The sequence below is a fragment of the Mobula birostris genome, chromosome 1 (assembly GCF_030028105.1).
Source record: "Mobula birostris isolate sMobBir1 chromosome 1, sMobBir1.hap1, whole genome shotgun sequence".
NCBI lineage: Eukaryota > Metazoa > Chordata > Chondrichthyes > Myliobatiformes > Myliobatidae > Mobula > Mobula birostris.
Genome location: NC_092370.1, coordinates 74,659,162 through 74,682,204, shown reverse-complemented (window position 1 = coordinate 74,682,204; position 23,043 = coordinate 74,659,162). Strand labels below are relative to the sequence as shown.

At 41.7% G+C, this 23,043-nt stretch overlaps 1 protein-coding gene across 1 annotated transcript; it reads right to left on the bottom strand.

Moving 5' to 3' along the window:
* Window positions 1-1,333: 1,333 nt before the first annotated feature.
* Window positions 1,334-21,012, bottom strand: LOC140200301 (zinc-binding protein A33-like). Its single transcript, XM_072263461.1, has 6 exons — window positions 20,775-21,012; window positions 10,477-10,572; window positions 9,224-9,463; window positions 8,285-8,307; window positions 6,805-6,941; window positions 1,334-2,146 (listed from the first exon to the last, which is right to left on the bottom strand). Exons 1-6 carry the CDS (start codon window positions 20,967-20,969, stop codon window positions 1,545-1,547), a joined length of 1,293 nt encoding a protein of 430 aa, XP_072119562.1. The 5' UTR covers window positions 20,970-21,012; the 3' UTR covers window positions 1,334-1,544.
* Between the last annotated feature and the right edge of the window lie 2,031 nt (window positions 21,013-23,043).

Sequence of the window (23,043 nt, the reverse complement as noted above, 5' to 3'; positions counted from 1 at the left end):
CCATGGAACATAGGACCCGTGCCAGGAGGCTCATCCAAGCTCTGGACTGGCCCACGTTGTTGGTTTTTGTGAATTCTGGGATGGGGGAAGGGTCTGTGATGGATAATGTAATTAGTAGAAACGTTTTTAAATTCACAACCACTGACATTGAGTTGGGGTTCACTTTGAGAGGTTGATCTAACATGACATAATTACATGAAGTTCAGTTACTGTGCTTTGTGTTCAGTTTTTGGAGTACAATAAATGAGTTGTTATGGTATTTCTTAAATATAAAATGCCTCACATTGATTTATTTGCAAAAACCTACAGTATTATTTTAAAAGCCATTTAAATAAGTATATGATTAGGAGAATATTAGTAGGCTACAGACCAAATATGGGCAGCTGGGACTACCTTGCTCGTTAACACAGTTGGCATGGATGAAATGCAGTATACCATATCTGCTGTATGATTCTATGACTGGGGTCTATTGAATAATGTTATAACTGACCTCAGTCCTCAATTATGATTTATCTTGGTGTGTGGAGGCACAAAACACGGTGTGTCTTCTGACATCAAATGCAACTTCCCAGTGCCTAGACACATGGAACATCATGAGCAGGAAAATATGTAGAACCAATTCCCTGAGCCATCAAGCCTTTGATAAATTTGAATCAAGTGACATATAAAGTGCTACATTGTTAAATATATACTATTCCCTCATTTGAAAATATTATACATTTATTTCAGAACATGATGCAACCAGAAACAAAAAATAATCACAATAATATTCCATCAAATTGTATTCATTGACTTGCAATGTACTACTTGACAACATTGAATGATGCCAACTTTTAAAAAAGGAAACTTGAAAAATTAAGTTAACTGATCTACTCTAGATGTACACAAACTGATCTTCTACTTTCAATCATAATTTATTTGCATTCTTTTACATATGTCCTTGATGATCTTCTGGTTACATCTGATGTCTCCTTTGTGTTAGGCACTTTGTGACTTTCAAGTTAATTTTATTTCACGTTAACAACACTGAAAGATCAGAATTTAGCCCAATATGCCATATGTATATTGTCTAATTCTCACCCACTACCACATTATTACTTTTTGCCTTAGAATCTCTCTCTAAGAGAGACACAATAAGAATAAATGAATTAATTGTTTTGTAATTCAATAACAACACTACTTATGACAAAAAATAAAGGCAGCTATAAATATGTAACTTATGAAGGGATTGCACAAAAGGAATTTTTTGCTTTGGAAATTGTATAATCAAAATCAAAACTTTGTCATCTACTATTCAATATCAATATTTTGAATCCCATTTATGAACTTGGAAATAAACAAGAAAGGACAAATATGACAATTTGTTACATTTAGTCTAGGGAAATGTCACCATGGGAAATAACTAGAGAAATAGTAGTTGGTTATAAATAAAAAGTACAATTCTACTGATGCATTTATCAAGTACTCATAGTCAAAGTAAACTAAGCTTTAGAATACGATGCAAACTACTTTCCAAGTAACTCCAAAGTCAAATTGACGATCAATCAGGATTTTCCTTCTATACCGCCTGTGTTGGTAATTTCCTTGATTTTGATGCCTGAATGACACAATACAATTGGTTCACTATCTTTTGAATTTTTGGCTAAAACAGGACTAAATGCAGGAAATACTGGTTTCCGGAACTTCGTTTTAAAGGAGTGAAGATGGTTGCCTCGGTGAATATTGTAGAAAGACAAGCGCCCTTCTTCATAATCTAAAAATATTCCCAAGCGTTCACAGTTTTGGTCTGCACTGCTCAGATCAAGCAAAATGCACTCATCACCATGGAATGCATAATATTCTCCGTCAACCATCCGAATGGACCATGAATACTTGTTCTTGCCGAGAGTAGATTCTTTACCTTTCCTGGGGATGGAGGAATATGTAACACCAATGTTCCACTCATTCTTGTTCTTTGTATTCACCTCCCAATAATGCTTGCCTGACGAGAAGCTCTCATTTGCTAGAACACTGAAAGAGTTTTCAAAACGTATGGAACTTTCGTGGATATTAATGGGTGAAGTAGAGTACTGCACTGACGTCAGATTTCTTGATATAATGAGGTTTCTGTGTGCTGTATTTTCATCGAGGGTAATATTCCTTATAACTGTAAAATTAAAAACATTATTTTATTTCACTAAAACTTAAAGCTGATTACTCACAATACAACAGGCAATATCTAAAAGTCTGAAGTAATTAGGAATGAATCTTGATTCAACCTCATACCATTCTTGATGATTTACCCCTGTGGCCATTCCCCTCAATAAAAAGTATGTGTCTCTGGATAATGTTGAGAGGGTGACCTACTGTAGGGAGCTGCAGAAACCAAGTCTCTGCACTGAATCTGATGCTGTGGCTCAGAAGGGAAGTGGGAAGAAGAGGTCTGCAGTAGTGATAGGGATTCCATAGTTAGAGGAGTAGACACAAGAGTCCTTGGATGTGAACAAGACACCCAGATGGTCTGTTGCCTCCCAGGTGGCAGGATCAGGGGTGTGTCAGATTGGGTGCATGGTATTCTAAAAGGGGAGGGTAAGCAGCTAGAAGTCTTGGTATGAATTGGCACCAATGACATAGGTAGCAACAAAGAGGAGGTCATGGAGAGAATTTAGTGAGCTGGGTAGAAAGCTGAAACGCAGGATCCCCAGTGTAGTAAGATCTGGATTGCTGCCTGTGCCACACATCAGAGAGGGTGAGATGATTTGGCAGATGAATCCATGGCTGAGGAACTGGGGCAGGACTTCAAATTTCTGGATTATTGTTATCTCTTCTGGGGAAGGTATGATCCTTTTAAAAGGGATGAGTTATACCTGAACCTGAGGGGTTGCAAACAGATTTCCTAGAGCTGTTGGGGAGGGTTTAAACTAAATTGGCAGGGGAATGGGAACCAGATTGATAGGACTGAAGATGGGGCAGTTGTTATACAAGTAGATGCAATGTGCAGTTAGACTGTCAGGAAGGACAGGAAAATCATTGGACAAACTTACAGTCAGTGGGATGAGTTGCAGTGTAACAGGGGGACAAAATCAAAGAGGGAGACAAATATAGGACTGAAGATGTTATATTTGAATGCACACAGTATACGGAATAAGGTAGATGATCTTGTAGCGCAGTTAGAGATTGGTAGATTGGACACCACTGGGTTGTGACAGAAAGAAGATCATATTTGGAAGCTTAATATCTAAGGGTACACATTGTATTGAAAGGACAGGCAGGTAGGCGAAGTGGGCGGGTGGTTATATTGGTAAAAAATGAAATCAAGTCCTCAGAGAGAGATGATGTAGGATCGTAGAATCCTTGTGGGTAGAGCTAAGAAACTGAAAGGGTAAAAAGACCCTTATGGGAGTTATATACAGTACAGGCCTCTGAACAGTAGCCAAGATGTGGGCTACAAATTACAATAGAAGGTAGAAAACGCATGTTAAAAGGGCAATGTTATGATAGTTATGGGGGATTTCAATATGCAGGTAAATTGGAAAAATCAGGTTAGTGCTGGATCCCAAGAAAGAGACTTATAGACTGCCTATGAGATAGCTTTTTGGAGCAGCTTGTGGTTAAGCCCACTAAGGGAAAGGCTATTCTGGATTGGATTTTGTGTAATGAACTGGGTTTGATTAAGGAGCTTTAGGTAAAGGAACTCTTGAGCGGGAGAAGCTAAGATCAAATGTATCAGTATTATGGGTGGAGTAAAGGGAATTACAGAGACAGGAGAGAAGAGCTGGCCAAAGTTGATTGGAAATGGACACTAGCATAGATTATGTCAGTACAGCAATAGCTGGAGTTTCTGGGAACAATTCAGAATGCACAGGTTAGATACATTCCAAATATGAAGTGGTATTCTAAAGGCAGGACGTAGGACAAGGAAATGGCAGATGAACTAAATAAGTATTTTGCATCCATCTTCACTGTGGAAGACACTAGCAGCATGTCAGAAGTTCAAGAGTGTTGGGGCAAAAGTGAGTGCAGTTGCTATTACTATTATTAGGGAGGCAGTGCTTAGGAAGCTGAGACGTCTGAAGGTGGATAAGTCACCTGGACGAGATGGTGTACACACCTGATTCTAGCATGGTTCCGGAAGACTAGAAAATTATAAATGCCACTCCACTGTTCAAGAAGGCAGGGAGTCAGAAAAAAGAAAATTATAGGTCAGTTAGCCTGACCTCACTGGTTAGGAAGATGTTGGAGTAAATTGTTAAGGATGAGGTCTCAGGTTACTTGGAGGCACATGATAAAATAGGTCAAAGTCAAATCTGTTGGAATTCTTTGAGGAAATAACAAGCAGGAGAGACAAAGGAGAATTGATGGATGTTGTGTACTTGGATTTTCAGAAGGCCTTTGACAAGGTGCAAAACATAAGGCTGCTTAACAAGATAAGAGCCTAAGGTATCACAGGAAAGATACCAGCATGGATGAAGGATTGGCTGATTGGCTGGAAGCAGAGTGTGTGAATAAAGGGAGTCTTTTCTGATTGGCTGGCAGTGACTAGTGGTGTTGCGCAGGGGTCTGTTTTGGAACAGCTACATTTTACATTATATATAAATAACTTGAATGATGGAATTGATGGCTTTGTGGCTGGATTAGCAGACAAGATGAAGATAGGTGGAGAGGCAGGTAGTGTTGAGGAAGTAGGGAGACTGCAGAAGGACTTTGGCAAAGTAGAAGTATGGGCAAAGAAGTGGCAGATGGAATACAGTGTCAGTACTGTATAGTTATGTACTTTGGTAGAAGGAACAAAAGCATATACTACTTTCTAAACAGGCAGAAAATTCAAAAATCCGAGGTGCAAAGGGAGTCCTTCTGCAAGATTCCCTACAGGTTGTCTTGTAGCTTGATTTGGTGGTGAGGAAGGCAAATGCAATGTTATTATTCACTTCGAGAGGACTATACTATAAAAGCAATGACGTAATGCTGAGGCATTGGTGAGGCTTCACTAGGAGTATTGTGAGTTGTTTTGGGCACCTTATCTAAGAACGAATGTGCTGACATTGGAGTGGGTTCAGAGGAGGTTCAAGAGAATGATTCTAGGAATGAAAGGGTTATCATATGAGAAGTGTTTGATGGCTCTTGGACTGTACTCACTGGAATTTAGAAAAATAGGGGATCTCATTGAAAGGGCTGGATAGAATGGATGTGGAGAGGATGTTTCCTACAGGTGGGGTGTCTAGGCACAGCCTCAGAATGTAGGGATGTCCAGTTAGAACTGTGATGAGGGGGAATTTCTTTAGCCAGAGGGTGGTGAATCTGTAGAGTTCTTTGCCACATGTGGCTGCAGAGGCAAGGTCATTTGGTGTACTTAAGGCAGAAATCGATAGGTTCTTGATTAGTCAGAGTGTGAAAGGTTAAGGGGAGAAGGCAGGAGGATAGGGTTGAGAGGGAAAATGAATCTGCAATGATGAAATGGCAGAGTAGGCTGAATGGACCAAGTGGCCCAATTCTGCTCCTGTCTCTAACGGTGTTATGGTCTTGATCTTAGGAATTTAAGAAATAGAAGCAAAAGAATCTTTTGATTCCTTGCAGTAGTTCCACCTTCCAATAAAGAAGGAGAGAGAAATACAGCACAGGGACAGGCTCTTCAGCCCACCATGTCAGTGCCAACCATGAAGCCAATTTTAACTCATCAACCTGCACATGGTCTTTTCTCTCCATTCCTTGCATGCTCATTTGCCTCTCTAAATGCCTCTTAAATACTTCTATTAAGTCTGTTTCCCCTTTCCACTATCCCCAGCACTCTGTGTAAAAAACAAACATGCCCCACACAACTTTAAACTGTCCCTCCTCACCTTAAATCTATGTCCTTGACATATGTATTTGACCTTTCCACCCTGCGAGAAAGACACTAAATTTATACCATATCATTGTCTCCTATAGTGTTATAAACTTCTGCCCTCAGCCTCTGACACACCAGAGTATAGAATTCAAGTCTGTCCAACCTCTCCAAATACCTAATACACTGCAGTGAGCAGCTTCAAGTTCTTGTGCTCTCCTGTTGCACCACAAATTCATGCAATCACAAAGAAGGCACAGCAGCAGCTCTACATTGATAGAAGTCTGCCAAGATTCAGTATGACACCAAAGACTCTTACAAGTTCTAAAGATGTACAGTGGAGAGCATACTGACTGGTTGCACCATGGCACGGTACAGAGGCTTCAATGTACAGGATCACAAAGTGGTGCAAAGAGTTATAGACTTGGCCGGCTCCATAATGAGCACAACCCTCCCCACCATCACGGATATCCTCAAGAGACCATGCCTCGAGAAGGCAGTATTAAGGACCTGAACCACCTTGGACATGCCCTCTTCACACTACTACCATTGGAGAAGTAGTATTGGAGCATACCCCTAGATTCAAGAATTCCGAACCTGCTTCTTCCGCTCTATTATCAGATTTCTGAATGGAGTATGAATCCATAAACATTACCGCATTATTCCATTCTTTGCACTGTTTATTTCTGTGATCTATTTGTAATTTTATGTCTATGCACTGTACTGCTGCCGCAAAACAACAAATTTCACGTCATAAGTAATAAACCTAATTTTGATTCTGATTCACTGCTTTCTGGGGAAAAGAAAAAAATGTATTTTTGTCCTTAACTTGAGACTGTAAACCTCTGGTTCTAGACAGTTCAAGCAGAAAAACATTACCGCTGAAAATATCCTGCAATCCCCATAAGTGTTTATACCCTTTCATATGATGATGTCTCATTCTTCTAAACTCAGGTGAGTATAGGTGACATATTGTCTCATCTTTGAACAATCCTCTCACTTACATTCCCACATCCGTGGAAGCAGCTTTTTCACCGACTGGTACAGCTCATCAACAGAACGTTCCAGTGATTTCAATCGTCTGTTCTCTACTGGTAATTCTTTACCAAATGACAATTGTAAATCTTCAAAAGTTTCAAGTCTAAATTGAATTATAAAGAGAATATGTTCATAATATATGTTCATAAAATGTGCTATTATGGGTTTGCACTCTAGCTAGTAATAGTTTAAATAGAGAAGGAATAAAACTAGATACACCACCCAACATTGACCCAAGTATCAAATTCTGATATGGCAAAGACTCCCATATGTCAGATCTGAATTTACCCAAGAGACGTTCTCATCTGTATTCCTCAACTCCTGTATAATCTTGTGTAGCAATTAGCTTTCCCCAGTTTAGCGTTAGCTTTTGGGGTCCAGACTTATCCTTATCCATAACTATCCTAAATTTACAGAGTAATGATCACTGTTTCCAAAGTACTCCCCATTGAACTCCAATCAATTGTCCAAGCTGATTTTCCAATACCCAGTGGCTGTACAGTCCCTTTCCTGATTGGACTATCTAAATACTGTTTTAAGAAGTCCTTCTGGATGCTCCTAACAAATTCTATCCTGTTGGCACTTAGGGAGTCAATATTGAGGAAATTAAAATCACGTGCTACAACAATCCTGTTGTCTTTGCACCTTTCCATGATCTGTCTGCATATTTGTTCCCCTATCTCCCACTGGATGTTGGAAACATTATAGTATAACCAATTATGGTGAAGACATCTTTCTCATTCCTGAGCTCTATCTATACATGGCCTTACTGGATGAGCCCTCCAGGATGACCTCTGTAAATACATTCTCCATGGTTAGTCGTGCCAATCCCCACCTCTTTTACATCCCATTCCATCACATCTGAAAAATCCAAACCCTGAAAATCTTGCCCTTCTGTCAATCAAGTTTCTGTAATGGCCACAGCATTGTATTTCAGGCTCTAAGTTCACCTTCCTTACCTATAATACTCCTTGCATTGAAATCAATGCACTTCAGCCCATCAGCAACATACACAAAGTGCTGGAAGAACTCAGCAGGCCAGACAGCATCTATGGAAAAGAGATAACAGTTGATTGTCTGGCCTGGTGAGTTCCTTCAGCATTTTGTGTATGTTGCTTTGGATTTCCAGCATCAGCAGATTTTTTTCGTGTTTGTGACTTTAGCTCATCAAGTCACTTTGTGTCCATTAATCAAGTCCTGTCTGTTCTTCCTATTAGGCTCACTTTACCTATCCTCTATCTTCCCCACAATTCATCCATTGCCAAATACTACTTTGGTTCCTTCGTCAAATGTACCTCATTTGTATCAAGTTTGTTTTTCAGATCAGACACTCATTAATTTAATACAAATTGAAAGCAGAATAAACTAGAACATTTCTGTGATGGGTGATATCTCAGAATCACCAAGTTTAAACTTAGAAAGAATTCCCCAAGGAACAATTCTTACCGTGTCTTCCAACTCATGAATTCCTAAAATACAAAAAAAAATGTTTAGACTGTCAGCAGAGTATACATGATAAATAGTACATGGGGCAGTAGCACAATGCTTTACTGCACCAGCAACCTGGGTTCAATTCTTGCCACTGTCTGTAAGGAGTTTGTACGTTCTCCCCATAACCGTGTGGGTTTCTGCAGGTGCTCCAGTTCCAAAGACACGGGTACGTAGGTTAATTGGTCACATGGGTGTAATTGAACGGCAGGGGTTCGTTGGGCTGGAAGGGCCTGTTTCAGTTCTGCAACTCTAAATAAATAAACCAAACGGGATGATCTGATAATGTCCATCTCCGAGTTGGGGGGAGGGGCAGTGCAGAGAGATTTTTATTCTAACCCATGCTGTCCCTGCTCTGGGGATTCTTGATGGAATAAGGCATAGAGGTTTCATTCTCCTATTTTTAAGGAAAAGATTGGAATCTATAATGAAAAACATAAGAAAGAAACAGGAGTAGCTATTTGCTCTTTAAGCCTGCTCTGCCCACCATTGAGAGTGGTAAATTACCCGTTAGTGTAGGTAATTGACAAATAAAAGAATCAAGAGAGAGTTGATGAAAAGGTGCAAGAGAGAATAAGTTGCAGAAATACCAGGAAAATAAGGAAACTGTGAGCAGGACTAATGGGGTTGGTGAACTGAGCTAGCATAGACCCAATGGGATGAATGGCCTTCTCTCTGTTATTATATGTATTATCTTTTATCAATATTTTCCTGTACTATTCTATGTTTGTAATGCCGGTTAATATGGCAGGAACTTTGCTCTATTAGTGCAGTGCTATGAACTACAATGTGTTTTGTTCCTTAATATAAACCTTCCTGAAACAGCTTCAAGTCTGTTTCAGGACATACACATGCAACCAAGAACTGAGTTCTGATTTAAATAATAGATATATTTACCTGTAGCATCTGTACATTTTCAGAGTCTGCGCTCGTATTCATTTCATTTACTCGTTCCATTATTGAAGTAATTGCATCCTTATATGCCTCCTTGTCCACACGCTGTACTGTAATCAGGGTTTCCATTGACAACGCTTCAGCTTCAATCAGGCTTATTGTAGTTCTCATGTCATTTTCCAGTAGTTCCCTAATCTTGTTGTACTTCTCCTCAACCGATGCTTTGGTTTTTGCGACAATATGCTGCACAAAACAAACCAGTTCAAATCATTTAATGAGAAGCATTATTCGAAGCTGAGATGGTTAGAACAATGAATGCAAAATTCCCAATATTAAGGCTTCCTGAAAATATCAGGGAAACAATGGCAGGAGATGTGATGGTATCAGAACAAAATGAGGGTCAAATGGAGTTGGGGAGGGAGTGTCTGAAGGTGTTGGTGACGGAGGGTCTGATGGAGTTGGTGAGGGAAGGTCTGGTGGAGTTGAGGGAGACTCTGATGTTGTGGGAGGAGGGAAGGGAAGTTCTGATGGAATTGGGGAGGGAGGGTTTCATGGAGTTGAGGAGGGAGGGTCTGATGGAGTTGGGGAGGGTGGATCTGATGGATTTGGGGAGGGGCGATCTGATGGAATTGGATAGGGATGGTCTGATGGAGCTAGGGAGTAAAAGTGTGATGTAGTTTGGGTGGAGGGTCTGATGGAGTTGGGGTGAGAGCGTCCAGAAGAGTTGGGGGTGGAGCGTTTGATAGAGTTTCTGAAGGATGGGAGGTGATAAATAATAGACAATATTTTAACAAACAGTGACTGGCTAAGACCAATAGTGCCAACTAACATGGAGATGAATCTGTTAATTGGGATTAAAGCCATTGATTTTAATAACTAAATGTTAAAAGGAAGAGTTGTAACTTTGAAAGATTTTGGAAGGTTTTCCACCCATTTACCCAAAGCTCAATTTTAAAAAGCGTTCTTAATCTACTCTTGTTTGTTTAAGATAATGAGCAATAGTGATGTTTATGATGTCATCATCTGTGCTGCAGAAGGAGCCCTAGATTTGTTCTTGCTCTGATGCTCCCACATGGTTGATGCCTTTTAATGAAACTGCCTTATATTCCACTCTCCAGGTAACTGTAGCAGGAAATGGCAAATGCTTATTTGTCTCCAAAGGTTGTTGTGTGTGGCTGAGAGGCCTTTGGCATTGGCTGTAAAGAATAACGATGGTTTGCTAACTTGTGGGAAGATGTTTATCAGTTTCTCTGTACCTCAACATCCTTTAATGTCAGAGAAATGCGATCTGTGTCCTTCTTGACTTTTTCATGAATCTTCTTCAGATCTTTCACTTTCCTTAAAATCTGTACCTTGATTGTAAAAAACAAACAGAAGAAAGTGAGGAAAAGATTAAGTGATGCAGGGAGCAGAGAACGTCTGCCATCCATGGTTTGTGATGGTGGTGGAAGCAGAATCCATTGTGGGCTTCAATAGATAATTGCATGAACACTAAAGAGAAAATAAATTGTAGGGCCACAGGGAAGAGTTGGGGAATGGGACTTAAAGGGTTTGGTCTACTTGGGCAGACAGATATTCATTCTGTGCCGTAGCATTATATGTGACAATAATAAATCAATTCCAATTACAATTTAGTGAAGGAAGTAGAGCACTCCAGATCACTGCTTCTTCACCAGAAAGCCCCTTAGTTGTTTTGTAAAATTGGATGGATCTGTAGATAAACAAGCAAATGCTGGAGGAACTCAGTAGCACCTGTGGAGAAAGATGGACAGATGACGTTTTGGTTTGTGACCCTTCATCTGGTCTAAAAGGTAGAAGGGAGATAACCGGTATAAAAGAGATGAGGAGAAGGGGTGCAGCAAGAGCTGGCAGGTGGTAGATGGATCTAAGTGAGTAGGAAATGGGGATGATAAACAGATGCAGGAGGAATGGGTGAAAATAACAACAAAGGCTGGAGGGTGGATGCAACAAAGGCCTGCTGGAGTTTGTTAGGAGAGGACGTTGGACCAAATAAAGAAGGTAGGGAGGGACCCAGTGGGGGAGGAGTGTGTGGGAAATGGGCAGATAGAGTGTTTGGAGGAGGGGAAAGAACCAGGATGATGGGGTCTGGATTGAGTGTCAAGGAACTGAGTAGATCGGAAGGAGGAAAGGGACAGAAGGGAAGCAGTTTATTTGAAAATGATGAATTCAGTGTTCATGCCTTTGGGTTGTACACTACCCAGGGAGAATATGGGGTGCTGTTCTTTTAGTTTGTGTTTAGCTTCACCCTGGCAGTGGAGGAGACCAAAAACAGAATTGCTTGTGTGGAAATGGGGAGGTGAATTATAGTCACTGGATAGTAGAATTAACAAACAACATATGCAAAGTTGTCCCCACTAAAATCTAAATACTTGTACCAGGTTGGAGAACTGGTTCATGGAATAGTCAAGGTGCAAACTAAACAATTATTGCTTACATTCATTTTCAGTTTGTAGGTCAGAAAATCTGTGGCATCAGAAAAGTAACATAAGACATTAGGAAGTGCTCAACAGATCAGACAGAGGAACAGATTGGATTACTGTCATCTTTTTATCAACACTACCAGATCTGCTGAGAGCTTCAGAATTCCAGCATCTGCAGTATTTCATTCTCAGGTTATGAACGAGTTATCCAACTTAACCCCTAAGGTTCAGCCACAATATGGCAAAACTAGAGATACATACATCCAGACAGGTCTTTTTAACAATTCAAATTGTCAGTGATAGATTTATTGAATTGTTCCTTGACTTGCCTCTGTGGAGCCTGAACTCAGAACACAGAACAGTACAGCACAGTACAGGCCCTTCAGCCCACAATGTCTTCTGGCCCTTTTAACTTTCCTTCAACCACCTCAGGGTAGCGATGCTCGACAATAACACTAAGCAACCATGCCTTTTCATCAAATGCTCAGGAAAAATTCTGCTGAAGTTGGGAATTTGAAATTTGAAAATGCTGAGGACACTCAACAGGTCAGGTAGCAGCTGATGAGAAACGTACTTAATGTTTCAGGTCATTGACCTTTCACTAGAACTGGAAAAGTGAGGAAACAAGCATCTTCTATGCTGGAGGGCCGCAGTGAGAACAAAAGAGTCATAATTTATGATAGAGTGGGAATAAAGGTTGTCTGGGTGATGCAATTGATTTTGGTGCCACCTAGGAGAGGGTTCTCTGCAGAGGAGTCTCAACAGTTAGAGAGACAACTGGAACTGTGCGATGTACCTCCTCCTTCCTACCAGTGCACCGTGACCCCAGGACTGAACATCAGACTGTTGTCTCCTAGACAACAGCTGACCTTATTTCCTCAGTGACCTTACCCCCACCTACCCCAAACAGCCTCCAACAAAGACCGACCCTGCACCCACTTCTATTTCTTCCCCATGATTCTCTGACTCTATCCATAGGCCAGGCTGTCCTGATAAACCCATTGTTTCAGATGTCTTTGTCTAGTCCCTCCTATTTACATACATGACAACTCTGAAACTATTCTCCACTAATGATTTCCTTGTCACAGTTGGTTCATCTTCACTATGGATGATACACCTTATCCAATTGTAGGGCCCCTCACCTTCCTTCAAGTCAGCCAGAGCATCTCCACTACCCACAGTCATCTGGCTAAACATTCTTATAGATGTGTGTAACACTTGCCCAGCTGGCAGAGCTTCTGCCTCAGAGCTCCAGCCTTCTCCTCCAGGGTATATACTTGATGTTTCCCCTCTGACCACATGGGTTTCCTCTGGGTGCTGTGGTTTCTTTCCACAACTGGAGGATGACTGGATTAGTAGGTTAAATGGTCAATGTAAGTTTCCCCTACTGTGTAAGTGAGCAGTAGAGTCTGGGGTGAGTTAAGTGGGAACGGGAATGAGTAAAGAATGTGAAGAGAGTAGGATCAGTGCAAAATTAATGCTAAATGGTTGGTGCCGATTTGGTGGAGCGAAGAGACTGTATCTAGGTAGTATAGCTCTATAAACTTCTTTAGCTCCACTCCACATCAAGGGTGATGTGCACAAACTCTGATGGGTCCAAGTGAGCTCACCTCCTCGTGACGTACATGGAACAGTGCATGTTTTTGTCCTGATGCAGAATCCTCCCTTACTCTTCCTGTATTACATTGATGATTGTATTGATGCTGCTCCCTTCTATAGAACTCAAAACTTCCATTACCTTTCCTGCCACTTTCTAATATGCTCCCCTTTTCACAGGGTCCATATCAGACTTTTCCTTTCCTCTCTTGACTATATCTCTCATAGGTGACAAGCCAATGACTAATATCCATTACAAACTGACAGACATCCGATTATCTTAACTACATCTCCCGTCCTACTTTGAAGGAACTTTCTCCTAGTTTTGCCACCTCTGTCACAATTGTCTGTACATGATTCTTTTCACGCCAATGTTTCTGAGGTGTTTTTGTTTCTCATCTGTTGTTTCACCTAAACCATAGACGAGAAGACTCAATCAACACTTCTATTTCACAATGTTAACCCTGTTTCTCTTTCCACTGTTTAGCAGCATAAGTGTGCCTTGGATTTTCTGTTTTTAAAATTTTATTAAGTTTCAGTGCCAGTGGGGACTTGCTTTACAGGGCAAATATATGAAATCATCACCAACTGACACAACAGTGTTGCTTTCGTTTTGTTTTACATATTAAATTGTACAGACTTTACAAAAAAGTGAGACAGCCCAGGATTGCAAACAGGGGTGCAGCTTGACAGGGGGGCAGTCCTGGGCATTGATAGTTTCACCCGAGAGAGATGAAACAATCCCAGTATGTTGGAGTATCGGTACTTGCTGCAATGAGCTTTTATATAAAACTATAGTTTTAATATAATATAAAATATATGAGCACTGGTGGCTAGAAACTACCATATTGTATCCCATGTTATATAATAAATGGAAATTATGTATGATAAGATGGACTTTTGGCCTCACAGTCTACCTCATTATCTTGCACTTTATCGTTGATTTGGACTGCACTTTTTGGGTAGTTTTTATATTTATTCCTTATTGTTAATGTTTTATAATTCACCACCTCTTGTAGTGCTCAATATATTGTGTAATGATTTGATCTGTATGAACAGTTTGAAAGACAAACTTTTCACTATATCTTGGTAGTTTTGGCAATAATAAACCCACACCAATACCAATAGTTAGAAACAATAATCTGGTTTTACATACTCACGCTGCATTCCCTGAGATGTGACTACACTCCTGGTGCTGTTAGGGAAGGAGCCAGTGACAGTGAAGAAACAGTAAATATAGTTTTTCCAACCCAGAATAGTCTGTGGCTTGGAGGGCAACTTCCAGGAGGAAAGTGTTCCCCTGCACCTGCTGCCCCTTTTCTTTCAGGAGGTAGAGGCAGATGCTGTCTAGGAGTCTTGGTGAGTTGTTACAGAGAATTTTGTATGATACACACTGGTGCTACTGTAAAACAGGTGAAGTGAATGAATAGATGTAGACTGGGTGGCTGTCAAATGCACTGCTCTGACCTGTATGTAGTCAAAGCAGCACTCATCCGGGCAAATGGAAGGTGTTCCATCACACTCCTTATTTGAGCCTTGTAGATGGTGGATGGGGTGTATGAGGTATCTAGGGAGGGGTATGAGGTATCTCTCATGGGGGGGCCTGGCGTGCCCTTTTTCAGGGCAGCTCATCCACCTTTGGTCCCCACCTGGTGCTCAGCTCTCACCTGTGGCTCCAAGTAGCTGTAACACGCACAGCGGCCACACCCTGGTAAACCGTCTCGGCAGGCAGGCCAATCCAGGTGAGGGTAGCCGACGGGTCTTCGACCCTCGGTGAGGTAGGGGATTTGCCTGTCCCAGCGTGTGAAGTCTGGCCATGGCGGATTGAGCGGAAGAGATCGATTAATGGTCCAATGGTCAAGAAGGTGTTGTGGAGCGCTAAGAGCACGACAAGGCACTTAGACGTCCTGGTCATCCACTACAAGAGGTGGTGATCTCTCTAAACTCACCCGGCAGAAGGCAAAGGCAAACCACAGCTGTATCTACCATGTACATATTTCCCAATATGTCAGAGTGGCATGGAGGGAAATCGTCCGCCAACTGGAAATTCCAGGTGTGACCCAACGACGATGACAACGAGATGGTGGACAAGCTTGGGATGTTAGGAGGTGAATTACTCACCACATGGGTCCTGGTCTGTGACCTGCTCGTGTATATGGTTACTCTAGTTCAGTTTCTGGTCAGGATATTGATATTGGGGCATTCAGTGATAGTGATGCCATTGAATGTCAGGGGCTGATAGACGGACTTCCTCTTGTTGGAAATTGTCATTGCCTGCCATCTGTGTGGCACAAACATTATTTGCCACCCATTAGCCGAGGCCTGAGTATCATACAGGTTATGCCATCTCTCAAATGGGACCACCGGAGGAGGTTGAGATGGATCATCCATTTGGCACTTAAGAACAGCAAAGGAACCTAGAGCACCTGTACCAACTGTGATTCCATCTGCCTGCATGTGGTCTGTACACCTCTACCCCTCACCATTCCCTGCCTGTCGAAATTACTCCTTAATCATCACTTTTAAATCTGTGTCCACCACCATCCCTATCGGTGCTTTCTGGGCACTCACTACTCTATGTTTATAAAAAAGCATCCCCCCTCACCATAAAGCTATGCCATTTCCACAGTGGGGAAAAAAGACTATCTACCCTATCCTTACCTCTCATGGTTTTATATATTTCTACCAAGTCACCCCTCAGCCTATGATGCTCCAGAGAAAACCATCCAAACTTGTCCAATTTCCTTTTACAGATAATCTTTCTAATCCAGCCAACATCCTGGTGAACCTCTTCTGCACCCTCACCAGTCTCCACGTTCTTCCTGTAATGCAGTGACAAGAATACATACAACACTCCAAATAATGGCCTGATCAAAGCTTTTATAAAGCTGCAACATGACTTCCCAATTTTCACACTCGGTGCCTCAGCCGATTAACACACATATGCTGTTTGCCTTCTTTAACACCTGATCTATTTGTGAGCTATGGATTTGCACCTCAAGATCCCTCTGTACATCAGTACTCCCAACAGTTCCGCCACTTACTGCATAGTTTCCCATTATATTTGACCTCCTATAATTGTCAACTCCACAAGAAACTCAGTCAAGTTCATAATATATGACCTGCCTCATACGTAGCCATGCTGATTATTCCTAATAAGCCCATATTTTTACCAAATGCAAGTAAATCTTGTCCTTGAGAATTGTCTCCAGTAGCTTGCCTACTACTAATGTAAGGCTCACTGGTGGATTGTTGAATTATCCCTATTGCTGTTTTGAACAGAAGAACATCATTGGCTACTCTCCACAAAATGCTGGAGGAACTCAGCAAGCCAGGCAGCATCTATGGAAAAGAGTAATCAGTCGATGTTTAGGGCCGAGACCCTTCATCTGGATTGGAGAGAAGGAAGAAGTACAAGGTGTTAGGTAATAGGTGAATCCAGGTAAATTAAAGAGCTGGGAAGCTGATAGGTGAAAAAGATAAAGGGCCAGAGAAGGGAGAATCTGATAGAAGAGGATAGAAGACCATGGAAGAAAGGAAAGTGGGAGGAGAACCAGAGGGAGTTGGTGGGCAGATAAGGAGTACCCTCCTGGTACTTATCCTTGCAAGCAGAACAAATGGCATACTTGCCCCTACACCTCCTCCCTCACTACCATTCAAGGCCCCAACAGTCTTTCCAGGTGAGGAAACACTTCACCTGTGAGTCTGTTGGGGTCATCTTTTGTATCCGATGCCCCCAGTGTGGCCTCCTGTGTATCGGTGAGACCCAATGTAATAGAGAAATGGAGGTCATTTAAAGGTGAAATTTTGAGGGTACAGAATCTTTATGTTCCTGTTAGGTTGAAAGGAAAGGTTAAAAGTTTGAGAGAGCCATGGTTTTCAAGGAATAATGGAAACTTGGTTCGGGAAAAGAGAGATATCTACAATAAATATAGGCAGCATGGAGTAAATGAGGTGCTCAAGGAATATAAAGAGTGTAAAAAGAATCTTAAGAAAAAAATTTGGAAAGCTAAAATAAGATATGAGGTTGCTTTGGCAAGTAAGGTGAAAATAAATCCAAAGGGTTTCTACAGTTATATTAATAGCAAAAGGATAGTGAGGGATAAAATTGGTCCCTCAGAGAATCAGAGTGGACCGCTATGTGTGGAACCAAAAGAGATGGGGGAGATTTTGAACAATTTCTTTTCTTTGGTATTCACTAAGGAGGAAGATATTGAATTGTGTAAGGTAAGGGAAATAAGTCCGGTAGTTATGGAAACTATGACGATTAAAGAGGAGGAAGTACTGGAGCTTTTAAGGAATATAAAGGTGGGTAAGTCTCCGGGTCCGGAAAAGATATTCCCTGGGACCTTGAGGGAAGTTAGTGTAGAAATAGCAGGGGCTCTGACAGAAATATTTCAAATGTCAGTAGAAACAGGAATGGTGCCGGAGGATTGGTGTATTGCTTATGTTGTTCCATTGCTTAAAAAGGGTTCTAAGAGTAAACCTAGCAATTATCGGCCTGTAAGTTTGATGTCAGTGGTGGGTAAATTAATGGAAAGTATTCTTAGAGATGGTATATATAATTATCTGGATAGACAGGGTCTGATTAGGAACAGTCAACATGGATTTGTGCGTGGAAGGTCATGTTTGACAAATCTTATTGAATTTTTTGAAGAGGTTACTAGGAAGGTTGACGAGGGTAAAGCGGTGGATGTTCTCTATATAGACTTCAGTAAAGCCTTTGACAAGGTTCAATCGTTAGGTATTAATATTGAAGTAGTAAAATGAATTCAGCAGTGGCTGGATGGGAGACGCCAGAAAGTAGTGGTGGATAACTGTTTGTCAGATTGGAGGCCGGTGACTGGTGGTGTGCCTCAGGGATCTGTACTGGGTCCAATGTTGTTTGTCATATACATTAATGATCTGGATGATGGGGTGGTAAACTGGATGAGAAAGTATGCAGATGATACTATGATAGGTGGAGTTGTGGATAATGAAGTAGGTTTTCAAAGCTTGCAGAGAGATTTAGGCCAGATAGAAGAGTGGGCTGAAAGATGGCAGATGGAGTTTAATGCTGAAAAATGTGAGGTGCTACATTTTGGTAGGACTAATCAAAATAGGACATACACGGTAAATGGTAGGGCATTGAAGAATGCAGTAGAACAGAGGGATCGAGGAATAATGGTGCATAGTTCCCTGAAGGTGGAATCTCATGTGGATAGGGTGGTGAAGAAAGCTTTTGGTATGCTGGCCTTTATAAATCAGAGCATTGAGTATAGGAGTTGGGATGTAATGTTGAAATTGTACAAGGCATTGGTGAGGCCAAATTTGGAGTATTGTGTACAGTTCTGGTCACCGAATTATAGGAAAGATGTCAACAAAATAGAGAGAGTACAGAGAAGGTTTACTAGAATGTTACCTGGTTTCATCACCTAAGTTACAGAGAAAGGTTGAACAAGTTAGGTCTTTATTCTTTGGAACGTAGAAGGTTGAGGGGTGATTTGATAGAGGTATTTAAAATTATGAGGGGGATAGATGGAGTTGACGTGGATAGGCTTTTTCCATTGAGAGTAGGGAAGATTCAAACAAGAGGACATGAGTTGAGAGTTAGGGTCAAAAGTTTAGGGGTAGCACAAGGGGGAACTTCTTTAATCAGAGAGTGGTAGCTGTGTGGAACGAGCTTCCAGTAGAAGTGGTAGAGGCAGGTTCGATATTGTCGTTTAAAGTAAAATTGGACAGCTATATGGACAGGAAAAGAATGGAGGGTTATGGGCTGAGTGCAGTTCGGTGGGACTAGGTGAGAGTAAGCATTCGGCACGGACTAGAAGGGCCGAGATGGCCTGTTTCTGTGCTGTAATTGTCATATGGTTAATGTAGATTGGGAGACCTCTTTGCCCAGCACCTACGCTCCATCCACTAGAAAAAGTGGGATCTCCTAGTGGCCAGCCACTTCAATTCTACTTTCCATTTCCATTCTGACAAGTCTGATCATGACCTCCTCTACTGTTGCGATGAGGCTACACTCAGGTTGGAGGAGCAACACCTTGAATTCCGTTTGGGTGGCCTCCAACCTGATAGCATGAACATCAATATCTCAAACTTCTGGTAATTGCACCCCCCCCACCATTCCCATTTCACCCTCTCACCTTATTTCCATACCCACCCATCACCTCCTTCTGGTGCTCCCCCACCTCCCTTTCTCCCATGGTCTTCCAGCCTCTATCAGATTTCCCCTTCTCCAGCCCTTTATTTCTTTCACCTTTCAGCTTCCCAGCTCTTTACTTCACTCCTCCCACTCCCAGTTTCACCTATCACCTACCACCTTGCACTTTTTCCTCCCCTCCCCACACCTTCTTGCCCTAACTTCTTGAATTTTTTTTCCGGTCCCGATGAAGGGTCTTGGCCCAAAACGTTGATTGTTTACTCCTTTCCACAGATACTGCCTGGCCCGCTGAGTTCCTCCAGCATTTTGTGTGTGTTGCTTGGATTTCCAGCATCTGCAGATTTTCTCATCTTTGCCTCCTCTCCAGTTCTCTGGGAACTCACCCATGGTAAAGATTTCTGTAGGTAGCCCAACAATTTCTTCTTGCCTCTCTCAAAAATCTGAGATAGATCCATCAGGCTTTGGGGAATTATCCACCTTAATGGTGTTCGTGAGACCCTTGTTAAAATCAACATGTCTTAGAATATTAGCACAGCCTACACTGATCTCACTGCTCTCTATGCTGTTCTCTATCTGAAGATTCTTGAAAAAGTTTCAGCTTCTGGTCCATTGACAATGAAGCCCAGGATGATTGGAGTCAGCAACATAAACACAAGAAATATGTAGATACTGAAAATCTTGAGAAACACACACAAAATGTTGGAGGATTTCAGGAAGTCTGGTAGCGTCTATGGAGGGGAATAAACAGCCTTGGGGTCTTAGCCTGAAACAGCAACTGTTCATTCCCCTCCATAGTGCTGCCTGACATGGAGTTCGTCCACAATTGTGTGTGGAGACTGGTTCTGCTATGCATACTTAGGTGCATCACATGCACCTACACACACACACACAAAATTTGGTTCAGCTGATAGAATACAATTTCAGAAGCAGAGCTCAAAGTGTATACGTCAATGTACCGTGGGTTAGAGATTACTAACCATTGATGACATTAAAATAGAGCTGGAGGGTATCTGTGGCAGGCCCATTCTTGTTCTTACATTTGTAACTGCCTCAGAGATAGTGCTACATCAGCCGACTAGTTCATAAAGTAAATTACTGCAGGACAAAATTGCCAGCCTTGTTCAGTGACATCCATATTCCAAAAGCAAGTGTGTCCCACTTTTACTCATCAATTGCTCTGCTTATACAAGCAGAACATAACTGCAAGAATGTTTAGTAACACCAAAAGATATTTCCTATCATAACCACATTTTTTTTCCTTAGACTTTTCACAGTACCATTCAATCACTTCACTCTGTATCAAGTTTGCCCCTTGTACCTCTCTGTGGTAAAACCATCAGGATGAAGAATTATAGAAAGCTCACATACTTACTTTTTGTTCCTTGCAAGCCTCCTCAAAGGGCGAGAAGCTGTGTGTCTTATGCTTGCTCCCCACCAGACATCGAGGGCACACACACTCCACACAATCGTTGCAGAAGAGGATCAGATTTTCACTGTGTATGACACACTGCACATCCAAACTCCCAAAGCTGCTGTCAGTGCTCCCCTGATTACTCGCTAGAGTCATGTCAAATGGTAGGGGAAGCTTTTAAAATCTTCCAGAACTTCAAATTGCAAACTTCTACGGGAAAGTGAGTACAGCATAGAGAACAATCCTGACTGATAGTATCAAGGAAGCAGTGGGTTGAGCTATATACTGAGTTGCCACAGGGGAGGGCTGTGCAGTATGACCTCAGTTATTACACATGTCACAGCAATTTTTTAGATTGACATTTAAAGTAAAATAAGGCCCAATTAAATATAAATAGAAAACTATGAACATGATTACCTCATTTTAAAAAAAATTCATAGGTCTTGAAAACTATGCTTTGTTTTTCTTCATGAGCGGTTCCTTTGCTTCAAAGAATCAGAGGCCTGTTTAAATTTACTATGGTAATTTATAACACCCAAGAGCATCTCTGCTGAGCAGGATAGAATGGGTGGTGCACACAGCTTGAAGAATTTGTGTTTCATCCCAATCTAGGCTGCTGTCTCTGCAGAGTTTGCATTTCTCTCTATAACTACATGAGTTCTCTCTGATGCTCTAGTTTGCTCCCACATTTGAAAAATGTGCAGTTTGGGTAGTTGGAAGTTACCCCCTTTTTGTAACTGGCAAAGAAAATCTATTAGAGCTCTATACCTAAGCAAGAAATTGCTGGCATTGGAGAGAGTCCAGAGGAGGTTTACAGAAACGAAAGGTTTAACATTTGAGGACCATTTAATGGCCCTGGGCCTGTACTCATTGGAGTTCTGAAGAATGATAGGGGAATCCTACTGAAACCCATCGAATATTGAAAGACCTAGCTACAGGATTACCAAAGAGGTAGTTCTGCACATTGAAGTGGATAAATCTCCAGGTGTGACCAAGTGCAGGATGATGCTACTTATGTAATTCTAATTCCCATTTCTGATGTCTCAGTACAGAACTTCCTCTACTATCAAGGTTTGAGAGCAACACCTCATATTCTGTCTGGGTACCCCCCCCCCCCCATTGATGGCATGAACATCAATTTCTCTAACTTCCATTAATTTCTCCTCCCCTCCCCCCGTTGCCTTGTCTCTTTTACCATTCCCCACTATGGCTTCCCTCTTATCCCTTCGCCCTTCTTCCCCTTTTTCCTCAGGGCAAACTCTCCTCTCCTATCAGATTACTTCTTCTTCAGCCCTTTAGTTTTGCCACCTCTTACCTCCTAGCTTCTCAATTTCATCCCCCCCCCCCCACCTCACCTGGCAAGTTGTACTCCTTCCCCTCCTCCCACTTTCTTATTTTGGCTTCTTCCCTCCCTTCTTTTCCAGTCCTGATGAAGGGTTGTGGACCAAAATGTCAACTGCTTATCATCCTCCGTAGATGAGCAGTAGCATTTTGTGTGTGTTCTTCAAGATCTCCAGCATCTGCCCTTCTGTTAGTGAACTGTGGGGCCTTGTGGATTACTGTACAACAGGGGGACTCAGGAGTACAATTACATAAAAGCAACAATCTGCTCTAAGAATTCAAGCAGCACTTTGATGGGGAGCGGGTGTGGGGAAGAGATTAGGTAGGTTAGAATTAATCAATATTTTAAATTGAAACACTGTGTCTGATACAGTGACCTCCACTGAAAAAGTGCAAGTGTATTGACAAGGGGCTGTAAAAAAAAAGGTTGGTTTGGATTCCACACTGGATAAGGCAGTAGAGGATGACCAGCAACAACACAGGCACTTTCTATGGAGTCATCTGTAACAGGTGGCTATAAATAGCCTGAAATTACAAGCTTTTGGTTTAAAAACAGGAAGCTAATCCTTGCAACCCTGAAACAGGCTGCATCCACAAAAGGGATCAGGTCACCTGTACCCATGCATTCTGAACAAAACAAAATTGCATAGAATATCAGGTCATGCCAATCTGCTCTCTCATTCCAAGTACTGATATTCCTCAAGCTATTAAAGTTAGTCTCCAAGGGTTGCTAGAGCAACATTCTACTATTTGTAATTGTCAGTCACAGCAGATTCATTGAGAGGCACATTTGTGTTATGCTGAGACTAGGTTTGTCAGGATTTTTGGAAAGCAAGATTGACATTGCAGTTGAACACAACCAGCAGCAGACTGAGAGCTAGTAGTAGTG

What these genes read in the sequence shown, in the direction of transcription:
- LOC140200301 (XM_072263461.1), bottom strand. Translation starts at nt 20,969, where the DNA reads ATGACTCTAGCGAGTAATCAGGGGAGCACTGACAGCAGCTTTGGGAGT. An exon ending in AAAATGTACAGATGCTACAG is followed by an intron (nt 8,308 to 9,223) that starts GTAAATATATCT and finishes TTTGTATTTTAG; the next exon opens with GAATTCATGAGTTGGAAGAC. An exon ending in TTCATGAGTTGGAAGACACG is followed by an intron (nt 6,942 to 8,284) that starts GTAAGAATTGTT and finishes AATTCAATTTAG; the next exon opens with ACTTGAAACTTTTGAAGATT.